This window comes from Anolis sagrei, chromosome Y, assembly GCF_037176765.1.
Source record: "Anolis sagrei isolate rAnoSag1 chromosome Y, rAnoSag1.mat, whole genome shotgun sequence".
Classification (NCBI taxonomy): Eukaryota; Metazoa; Chordata; class Lepidosauria; order Squamata; family Dactyloidae; genus Anolis; species Anolis sagrei.
Genome location: NC_090035.1, coordinates 50,775,306 through 50,786,862, shown reverse-complemented (window position 1 = coordinate 50,786,862; position 11,557 = coordinate 50,775,306). Strand labels below are relative to the sequence as shown.

The 11,557-nt window shown below is 40.6% G+C and overlaps 1 protein-coding gene across 1 annotated transcript; it reads left to right on the top strand.

The window, feature by feature from the left end:
* The first annotated feature begins 355 nt into the window (after nucleotides 1-355).
* LOC137095620 (AT-rich interactive domain-containing protein 4B-like) lies at nucleotides 356-3,755 on the top strand. Its single transcript, XM_067462386.1, has 4 exons — nucleotides 356-481; nucleotides 590-725; nucleotides 1,622-2,484; nucleotides 3,663-3,755. Exons 1-4 carry the CDS (start codon nucleotides 356-358, stop codon nucleotides 3,753-3,755), a joined length of 1,218 nt encoding a protein of 405 aa, XP_067318487.1.
* The last annotated feature ends 7,802 nt before the right edge of the window (nucleotides 3,756-11,557 follow it).

The window sequence follows — 11,557 nt, the reverse complement described above, 5'->3', positions numbered from 1 at the left end:
CCTGAGGTAGATGCCACTCTTTTTACAGATGGAAGCAGTTTTGTTGAAAATGGAAAAAGATATGCTGGATATGCAATGATAACTGCAACTACTGTGTGGGAAGCAGAACCACTTCCTCTAAACACCTCAGCTCAAAAGGCAGAACCAATAGCACTAATTAGAGCTCTGGAGTTATCAGAAGGAAAAGTAGTCAACATTTATACAGATTCTAAATATGCATTCACTACCTTACATGCACATGGAGCATTATATAAGGAAAAGGGGACTACTAAATTCTGCTGGGAGATAAATACAACATAGTGAGACCATTCTGAGATTGTTAGATGCTGTCTGGGTTCCTGTATCAGTAGCGGTAATGCATTGCAGAGGACATCAATGTGACAAGGATCCTGTGACCTATGGAAACCGGTATGCTGACACCACAGCAAAGGCCATGGCCCGAAAGGGAGGAGGAAAAGAGCTGGTCATGGCCCCTTTGCAGGTAAGAGACTGGATACATTATACTAGAATAAAGAAGGCATCACCTGAATGGACTACGACTCCTGATCCAAAAGAATCCCTTTGAGACTTCGTATCATCAAACCAACAGTACCATGAGACCCAGAACGAGGACTACGGCTCTGGTTTTGACCACATACCTGGAAGCTGGTTAAATAAATCAGACAGACAGAAGATTGAGGAGCACTGTGAAAATGCCAACGTGTATGGAACATTCTTCAAGAACTGTGATAAATGATTGTTTTAAATGTTATTTTTACTAAGAATATAATTTCGTGAGTTTGCGAGGCTACTGTAGAACATTCGCTCGCAAAAAGGGGGGAATGTAGCGGTCAGTAGGAGAAATATTAAAAATAATGATTATAAAAATGTATTTAAAAGGAATACCTTGAAATACTGGCAAGAGAGAGTTCTGCGGCAAGGGAGGTTTAGTAGAGAGAGCGAAGTGTTCCAAAGATGAAAGTAAATGAGTAGGCTTCATGAGGAAAGGAAGTTAAATATTAATGGAACCTGACATTTTGGGAAACAATAGTAATTGATGTGTTTGTCGTCATTGCCAAAGGAATGTTCTTGGCAAACGATACACCTGTGTACTAAAGTAAATATCAAGGTAAAACAATAGGCTGGAACATCTAAAGGTCAGATAGCGTTATCTGCTGGTTCAGTTGATGTAAATTGCAGGAAAGTTCAGATATATTCTATAAAGAAGTCAATTCTAAGAATTACTTTGAATAAGTATGATTAGAGCATATATGAAGTTGTGATTAAGAAATCACGCACGTCATCTGGATGAAGGATTAAAGGTAAATGGGAAAACAATACCTCTGTTAATGATTATTCTGTATAAATGTCAAGACATTTCTACGCATGCCCGAACCAGTGGACTTCTGCTATAAATATTGTAACCTGACTGACTTCCAGTGCGCTTCAGATATTGTTTCTGAACGTCCTATCAACCTTGATAGTAAAAATGCCTGAAATCAATTGCTGTCTCTGGTCTGTTTCCTATCTGATTGTGCTCTAAATGATCTCGGGTAACATATGTTCCGCAACAAGGAGAAAGAGGAATCATTGACCTTAAAAGATGTATTACTTTCAGCTCCACGTTAAGAAATTACCTCAGCTGAACTTTTTGACAAAGACAATGAGACACAATCAAAAGAGAAAGCTGAAGAAAAACAGACTCTTGATTTGACAGTAGAAACTGGTGAGAGTTCAAAATATCCAAGGACCTTATGTGAAACAAAGATCCAAACACCTGGAAGACTAGTTGGAGTTAAGATAACTTCCAGACATGATTCCTTCACTATAAAGGTTCCAGAGGATCGCACAAGAAAAGTTTTAAAGATTGGAACTGTAGTTGAAGTTAAGGATCTAAGTGAAACTTATCAAAAAGTTGTCATCAACAATTTGACTGATGCAAGCTTGTATACTACAACAATTTTTGATGAAGATAAAAAGACTCTCAAACATTCTACACTTTGTCTGAAAGAAGAGAGACATTTTGCGGAGAGTAAAACAGTAGATCAACTCTTCCTTACTAACCTTGAACATTTCGATATGTCTACATCTGAAAAGAAAGTGAGCAGAAAAAGAAGATCTAATCATATATCGGAAGAGAAATCTCCTTTATCCTTTAGCAAAGAAGAAAGAGAGAATAAAAGCCAAGCTGATGGACTGTCAAGAGAAATAATATACACTGACTATGTTAATGGTGATAAAAGGGAAAGGCTACAATTATCAGCTTTGGAGGTTCATCCAGACTACAGTGGAAAAATTGCAATAAAGAAAGACAGTGTTCTTGATCGTTCTTCCAAGGACAGTGAATTCTCTTCAGTGCCAAGAAGAGATGTTCGAGGGATTCCAGATTCTTCACTACAACCTGATGCTGCATGGAGGCAAGCCTTTGTTCAAGCCTCAAAATTCTATGGAAGCAGAACTATTCCTGATAATTGGAAGACCAGGTTAAAAGAAGAAACTCCAACAGCAAAGAATAGAAAGAGAAGAATGTGGAGCTGTGTGGGGTGTATTGTCCTGTTATAATTTGAGACTAGGTATTAGGAAAAGGAGAGTTGGAATTGGGTAAAAGGAAAAAGAAAAGAAAAACCCCTTATTTTCTATAAAGGTTAGACCACATAGAATAAAAGTGTTAATGTAGAAAGGTAATGTATGTGTAATATAGTGTAGTGTAATATTTTATAGATAGTATCCTGTTTTATTGCAGACTTGTAAAATGTATGATGTCCTTACAGTGATAAACTGTATATGTTTCATACCATAGGTATAAGATATAAATACATTATATCAAAGTGTGGTAGGTATGTAAGTTTTGCAATAGGCAATGAATATTTACAAATACATGTATAAATATAGAAATGTTTAGATAGACTGTTTATATGAAAAATGTTAGAAATCTGAGACTTTGATACTACATCCATAGATGATACTAGATAACTGATCAATTAAAGGTTTGTATATGTAATTCATAATATGTATTTAACCATAAAATGTTTGTATTTCAGGGATAATGTTATGTGTGTATTGTTATGCTACCTTTTAAAATTATTTTTGCCCATTTTGGGACTCCAAATGGTCAAAAATAATTCTTTTTGGGTGGAAGGTGGAAGGAAGTTATTGAAACTAGGTATATGTATTTGAACTGTTTTACTATTTGGTTGGTAACAGTAGCCGAAAACGAGGGATAACTGGTTGTATCCAATGTGGCGTTGCCAATGAGACCAGGCAGAAGAGAGTGGAAAGTGGGCGGAGCCTAGTGAGAGAAATCTATTTGCATTTTGAAAAGAAGCAGTTAGTTAGGGTTTGGAGTTCTGTGACGGCGCATGTGGCGCCACATATATGTAGTACTGTTAGTTGCAGGATTTAAACTGTCATTTTATTCCTGTCTACCTTGTATATGTATAGTTACATATTATAGCTGTCAATTTATTGTTGTTGTGCACCAATTGGCTTGTTTCCCCAGTTCATTTGTTTAGGCTCCGCCCCTTCCAAGGGAGAAAGGAAAGGTATCTCTCTCACCTTTTTTACCTCAGAAAAAGACTCATTGGATGGACGCGTGCAAAGCTTGGCCCAAAGCCCCTGTTCAAGGCATTTTTTTACTACCGATTCTTAGGTTTTTACCCCTGAGTCTTATTCTTTATGTTCAGACCACCCTGAACGACATTGTGAAGATCTCAGGTGCCTTCATTCTGGTTCTTTGGCACAATGGGAAGGTCTTGTCCTTCAACTTAGGCCACTGAACTGGGGTTGTGGTTTGCTCCGGCATTCACAACCATTGAGAGAGAGGGAACAGGAAAAGCTTCTCAGCTTCTTACTCCTAGGACCCTGGACTTTAGAATTTGTAAAGTATCTTTCCCTGTTGAAACATCAAGTTTGTGCCTAAGAAAGAGAACTAATTGTCAACAATAAACACCATTTCGAGTTACTTGTTGTGTTCTGGTCCTTGGGAGTTCCAGTTTCCCTAAAGGAGGGCAGGAAGCAATCCCCTGGGGAAAAGCATCACGTCCATGCCTCTTTCTCTATAGCCCCAGGTGCGACTGCATACGTTCGGAGTGAGCAGTTGAGAGAGGAGAGAGGGAAGTGGAGAAGCAGTGTGTGTGAACAGCCAGAGGTTTCTTCAATCTGGGAAGGTTGAAGGGGGAAACCTGATTAGTTTCATTAGTCAGGGAAAACTAAGGGAAGCTTGTTTAGATCACTAGTTAGGAAAGAACTAGAAATCTAAGGTTTGATCAAGAAAGGATCAAACAGGAAGGCTATTCACCTCAGGAAACATTATTTAAGAAAGTGCTTCACTACAGTAAAAATCAAATACAAGTTGTGTTATACAGAAGTGTGATCTGTATTGGAAACCAAGTTACATTTAAAGTTCTACAAGTTCTCTAAGTTATTCCAAGTAAACCAACAGCCTGCAACCATACGCTTTGTTCAAAATAAACTTATTAACTTTTGTTTGAAGACAGTGTCATCTCCATATATCTGCGTCTGGGGAACCAGTTCTCATCGGCTTTACCTCCCGTTGGTGGCAGTTACCTGAATTACATCTATAATTATCCACACCTTTTATAAATTAGCAAACCTTAGGAGATTTAAACAGTAGTAGGTGGAATACCTTCGCAGATTGGCCAGTAAAACCACAGTAAAACAAATTCCGTTGCAAATTGGCGAAGTGGAACACAGTATTACAAATTGGTGGCATTCGGTGGCATTAGAACGGTCATCCTGCTACAAATTGGTGTCAGCGAAGTGGGTTACTTTTACAGTAAGGTTACAATTTTTTTTAAAAAAAATACAAATGACTATATTTTAATAAAACTCCATGGATTGTAACATAGGAATTATATTATTATCCCACCTAATCACCATTCAGTTCAATACATTTTGTCATCCATAGGACAAGTTTTTGATATCCATGTCAAGTTTCCCTCCGCCTTTTTCAGTCAGTTTATCACTTCGATTTTCACCTTGTCGTCGGAAAAGTTTTACCATCCAGGTGTTCCTTAATTTAGTGAACAGGTGATAGGCACTGGGTGTGAGTTGGGGGCTGTGAGAGGGGTGGTTCAAATCATCCCAACCAAAGGAAGTCAACAACTCTTGTGTTGAATGTGTGATGTGCGGACGCACACTATCACAAAGGAGACAGACTCCCGCCGTCAGCATCCCACCACATTTATCCTGGATGGCTCTGTGAAGTTTCTTCATGGTCAATATATTTCATACCCATTTTTCACATGCTGTCTTGACATTATGTCCTCTCCACAAACTGAAACAATTTAGCAATGAATCACAGCGGTGTTCACGCCCTTAGTATTTAGGTAGCATATTACAACGCAAAGTTTGCACTTGGAGGGAAAGGGAATGAGGATGCTCATCTCTAACCTTCATCACAAAACTAGTCAATGAGCTACTGATGATTGGCACTGCCTGTTCACTTTTGCTGGCTTCCCCCACTGCACAGCAGAGATACCAACTTCACCCGCAAAAATTCCCTCAAGAGCTGCGTGCCTTATACCTTACTTTCTGGATAACCCATATATATATATATATATATAGAGAGAGAGAGAGAGAGAGAGAGAGAGAGAGAGAATCTGGAGGCTCTGAGTCTGATCCTAAAGTGGGACTTTACAGAAGCCCATCACCCTTGAAGTTTTAAGAACAACTGCAGCAGCAAGGCAAGAGACCAGTCTATATAGAGGACCTTGCTGCTGTGATACTGCTCTATCTGTTCTCTGGATGCAGAGATTGGCAAAACAGCAAATGGTCTTTTTATCCAAAGAAGGTTGCACACCATCATGAGATTTCAAATGTTTTTTGGGAGTTTCAGAAGACATGAAATTATCAGATCTCACAAGAGGTGTTCTTATTGCAAGACTTGAGGCTGCCTTATACAGATCTGCCTCGTGTCCCACCTATTCTTCGGCTGATCTGACAGCTGTATTATTTTGTAGAACACCTTATAGACTTAGCTTCTGATCTTGACCAGCCGAAATGCATGAAAACGATTTTATTTATTTATTTACTATACTTGTATACGCCTTTCTCAGCCTATCAGCGACTCAAGGCAGTTTACAACAAGTCATACATACAATGTCTTAGATAAAGGCCTTCTTGAAAAAAAAGGTCTTTATACTCTTCCTGAAGCTTAGGAGAAATGGGGTTGATCTTAGGTCTTCTGGGAGGGAGTTCCACAGTGCTGGAGCTACCCCAGAGAATGAGCCTTCTATTGTTTTGCATTTTCAAATGGAACTGAGTGGCAATCAGAGTCTCCTTGCTGAACCTCAACTCTCGACCAGAAGTGTAAAGGGGAACATGGTGTTCCAGGTAGGCTAGACCAAAACTGTATAGGGCGTTATAGGTGAGAACCAGCACCTTGAATTAGGCCTGGAAATGGATAGGTAATGAAATGACATCTCTAGCCCATCCTCTGTTCAGATATCAGCTAGCATGCCAATGCCTTGCTGAGGTGTTCCCTACAGAGATACTCACAGGAACACCTCAGCAAACAAGAGTCCAAAAGTGGCAGGTTAAAACCTGGAACCTTAATCAATGGCTGAGATTGGATGAGAAACTTTCTCCTGGGCACACAGAAGACTGGGCAACATGGAAGGCTGTGCTCTAGTAGTATCATGAGATACAGAGCCATCTCAGACATTAAGATCTTCTGAGGAGGCCCTGCTCTCGGTACCATCTCATTCGCAGATACGACAGGTGAGGACGAGGGACAGGGCTGCTCAGTGGTGGCCCCTCAGCTATGGAATAATAATAATAATAATAATAATAATAATAATAATAGCAATACTTTATTTATAACTTGCCCTATCTCCCCGAGGGGACTCAGGGTAGTTTTCAATAAAAGAGCCACACAGCCAATATCAATAACACAAATAACAGACTCAAAAACAATAAATAAAAACAATCACAATATAAACTTATAATAGTTCTTCCTTAAAACAGAGGTTCTCAACCTGTGAGTCCCCAGATGTTCTGGCCTTCAACTCCCAGAAATCCCAATAGCTAGTAAACTGGCTGGGATTTCTAGCAGTTGAAGGCCAAAACAACTGGGGATCCACAGCTTGAGAACCACTGCCCCAAAAGAACGAACAATTATCAACCTTAAAGACTTAGATAAGTGAGTGAGGTTTATTTATCTGTCCAGAGTGGCAGAAAGAACTCTTGTCAGTTGGAGGCAAATGTGAATGTTGCAATTTGCTTTTATGTTGCTATGTGGCATTTAATTTTTGCTAAACTGGAAGCTGCTCTGAGTCCCCTTTGGTGTGAAGACGGGGCGGGGTAAAAATATAGCAAAAGAATAAATAAATCTTAAGAAATGGGGCCACAAAGTGGAGTCAATGATATGTGAGAGCAGAGAACAGCAAACCACAGACCATTTACTACAATGCAAACTAAGACTTGCCACATGCACAATAGAGGACCTTCTTACAGCAACACCAGAGGCACTTGAAGGGGCCAGCTTCTGGCCAAAGAAAATTGAATACAATGCCAAGTTTTTCACTTTGTTTGTGGTTTTGATGTTTAGCTGCAACCCGGCTTTTGCACTTTCTTCTTTCACCTTGATTAGAAGGCTCCTCAGCTCCTCCTCGCTTTCGGCCATCAGAGTGGTGTCATCTGCATATCTGAGGTTGTTAATGTTTCTTCCAGCAATTTTCACCCCAGCTTTGCATTCATCAAGCCCCACACATCACATGATGTGTTCTGCATACAAGTTAAAAATGTTGGGTGAGAGTATGCAGCCTTGCCGTACGCCTTTCCCAATCCTGAACCAGTCTGTTGTTCCGTGGTCAGTTCTTACTGTTGCTACTTGGTCCTTGTACAGATTCCTCAAGAGAGAGACAAGGTGGCTTGGTATGCCCATCCCACCAAGAACTTGCCACAATTTATGATGATCCACACAGTCAAAGGCTTTAGAGTAGTCAATGAAGCAGAAATAGATGTTTTTCTGAAACTCCCTGCCTTTCTCCATTATCCAGCGGATATTGGCAATCTGCTCTCTTGTTTCTCTGCCTTTTCTAAACCCAGCTTGAACATCTGGCAACTCTCTCTCCATGTATTGCTGGAGTCTTCATTGCAGGATCTTGAGCATTACCTTACTGGCATGAGAAATAAGGGCCACTGTACAGAAGTTTGAGCAGTCTTTCGCATTTCCCTTTTTTGGTATGGAGATATAAGTTGATTTTTTCCAGTCTGATGGTCATTCTTGTGTTTTCCATATTTGCTGGCATATGGCATGCATCACCTTGACAGCATCATAGAATCATAGAATCAAAGAGTTGGAAGAGACCTCATGGGCCATCCAGTCCAACCCCCTGCCAAGAAGCAGGAATATTGCATTCAAATCACCCCTGACAGATGGCCATCCAGCCTCTGTTTAAAAGCTTCCAAAGAAGGAGCCTCCACCACACTCTGGGGCAGAGAGTTCCACTGCTGAACGGCTCTCACAGTCAGGAAGTTCTTCCTCATGTTCAGATGGATTCTCCTCTCTTGTAGTTTGAAGCCATTGTTCCGTGTCCTAGTCTCCAGGGAAGCAGAAAACAAGCTTGCTCCCTCCTCTCTGTGGCTTCCTCTCACATATTTATACATGGCTATCATATCCCCTCTCAGCCTTCTCTTCTTCAGGCTAAACATGCCCAGCTCCTTTAGCCGCTCCTCATAGGGCTTGTTCTCCAGACCTTTTATCATTTTAGTCGCTCTCCTCTGGACACATTCCAGCTTGCCAATATCTCTCATGAATTGTGGTGCCCAGAATTGGACACAATATTCCAGGTGTGGCATCATCTTTTAAGATTTTAAACAGTTCAGCTGGGATCCCGTCGTCTCCTGCTGACTTGTTAGCAATGCTTCTTAAGGCCCATTCCACCTCACTACTCAGGATGTCTGGTTCTAATTCATTCACCACACCGTCAAAACTATCCTCGATATTATTATCCTTCCTATACAGATCTTCTGTATAGTCTCGCCACCTTCTCTTGATCTCTTCAGCTTCTGTTAGGTCCCTGCCATCTTTGTTTCTTATCATACCAATTTTTGCCTGAAATTTACCTCCAATGTTTGTAATTTTCTGGAAGAGGTCTCTTGTCCTTCCTATTCTGTTATCTTCTTCCACTTCCGTGCATTGCTTATTTAAAAATAGTTCCTTATCTCTTCTGGCTAACCTCTGGAATTGTGCATTTAACTGGGCATATCTCCCCTTATCACTGTTTCCTTTTGCTTTCCTCCTTTCTTGGGCTACTTCCAGTGTCTCAGCAGACAACCATTTTGCCTTCTTGGTTTTCTTTTTCGTTGGGACATACTTTGTTGCAGCCTCCTGAAGAATGTCGTGGACTTCTGTCCATAGTTCTTCTGGGACTCTGTTTACTAAATCTAGTCCTTCAAATCTGTTCTTCACTTCCACTGTATATTCGCTAGGAATGTTAGTGAGATCATATCTAACTGGTCTGTGTATTTTCCCTGATCTCTTTAGTTTTATTCTAAATTGAGCAATAAGAAGTTCGTGATCTGAGCTACAGTCAGCCCCAGGTCTTGTTTTCACCAACTGGATGGATGTCCGCCACCTTTAGCTGCAAAGGATGTAGTCAATCTGATTTCGGTGCTGACCATCTGGTGAAGTCCATGTATAAAGCCGTCTTTTAGGTTGTTGGAAGAGAGTGTTTGTTATACACAGCGAGTTTTCCTGGCAAAATTCTATCAGCCTGCGTCCCGCTTCATTTTGTTCTCCCAGACCATGCTTGCCTGTGACCCAAGTTGTCATTTGACTTCCCACCTTGGTATTCCAATCTCCTGTAATGAAAATAATGTCTCTTTTTGGTGTATTATCCAGTAGGTCCTACAGATCCTCATAGAACTGATCTACTTCTGCTTCTTCAGCTGCTGTGGTTGGGGCATATATTTGGATCACTGTGATGTTGAAAGGCTTTCCTTGCACTCGAATTGAGATCATTCTGTCATTTTTGGGGTTGTATCCAAGCACTTTAGCAAAAAAATTCTAGGTGCAAAGATTACTGCAGATGCAGACTGTAGCCAGGAAATCAGGAGACGCTTACTTCTTGGGAGGAGAGGAATGTCCAGTCTCGATAAAATCATAAAGAGTAGAGACATCACACTGGCAACAAAGATCCGCCTAGTCAAAGCCATGGTATTCCCTGTAGTAACCTACGGATATGAGAGCTGGACCTTAGGGAAGGCTGAGCGAAGGAAGATCGATGCTTTTGAGCTGTGGTGTTGGAGGAAAGTTCTGAGAGTGCCTTGGACTGCGAGAAGATCCAACCAGTCCATCCTCCAGGAAATAAAGCCCGACTGCTCACTGGAGGGAAAGATACTAGAGACAAAGTTGAAGTACTTTGGTCACATCATGAGGAGACAGGAAAGCCTAGAGAAGACAATTATGCTGGGGAAAGTGGAAGGCAAAAGGAAGAGGGGCCGACCAAGGGCAAGATGGATGGATGGCATCCTTGAAGTGACTGGACTGACCTTGAGGGAGTTGGGGGTGGTAACGGCCGACAGGGAGCTCTGGCGTGGGCTGGTCCATGAGGTCACGAAGAGTCGGAGACGACTGAACGAATGAACAACAACATTGCTAAAGTCACATGCCAGTAATACAATACAGTGCAATAATAATAATAATAATTGTATTTACTACATTTCTACCCCATCTTTCTCAAACCTGGAGGGGACTTAAGTAAGCTAAATATTTGTTATTTATTTATTTCAGGGGTCCTCAAACTTTTTAAACGGATTACTCTCCCCCAGACCGTTGAAGGGCCGGACTATAGTTTTTTAAAAAAAACGATGACCAAATTCCATGTGCACACTGCACATGTCCTATTTTGCTATTGTTATGAATTGTAATGTAAATATCTGATACGCATGATATATTTTTATTGTTACAATCTGAACATAAAGCATCGTTTTAGCATTTCTGGAGATAAAATAGTTCCAATTAAAATGAGGAAAGCATTATATTTTCTGTCTTTTTGAAAGTGGTTTTTGGAATATGTAAGCATGAGTCCCCTTTCGGGGGGGGGGGGAAGGGCAGGGTATAAATATAGGAAATAAATCTATATAAATAAATATGTAATGTTCGTTTGTGGGATTAACAGAACTCAAAAACCACTGGACACCTAACAACCCAATGTATGTCCTTCACTCAAAAAAAATTGATTTTGTCATTTGGGAGTTGTAGTTGCTGGGATTTATAGTTTACCTATAATCAAAGAACATTCTGAACCCCATCAATGATGGAATTGAACCAAACTTGACATAGTGTTCTCCCATGGCCAACAGAAAATACTGGAAAGGTTTGGTGGGCAGTGTCCTTTAGTTTTAGAGTTGTAGTTCACCTACATCCAGAGATCACTGTGGACTCAAACAATGATGGATCTGGACCAAACTTGGCAATGATACTCAATATGGCATTTGGGGGTTGTATTTGCTCTGATTTATAGTTCGCCTGTAATCAAAGAGCATTCTAAACTCCACCAATGATGGAATGGAACCATTCTTGGTACACAGAACTCCCATGAACAACAGA

Coding starts and splice junctions, on each gene's coding strand:
- LOC137095620 (XM_067462386.1), top strand. CDS start 356: ATGCATTGCAGAGGACATCAATGTGACAAGGATCCTGTGACCTATGGA. Junction 726..1,621: donor TGGAACATTCTTCAAGAACT/GTGATAAATGAT, acceptor AAATTACCTCAG/CTGAACTTTTTGACAAAGAC. Junction 2,485..3,662: donor TAAAAGAAGAAACTCCAACA/GCAAAGAATAGA, acceptor CTTTATGTTCAG/ACCACCCTGAACGACATTGT.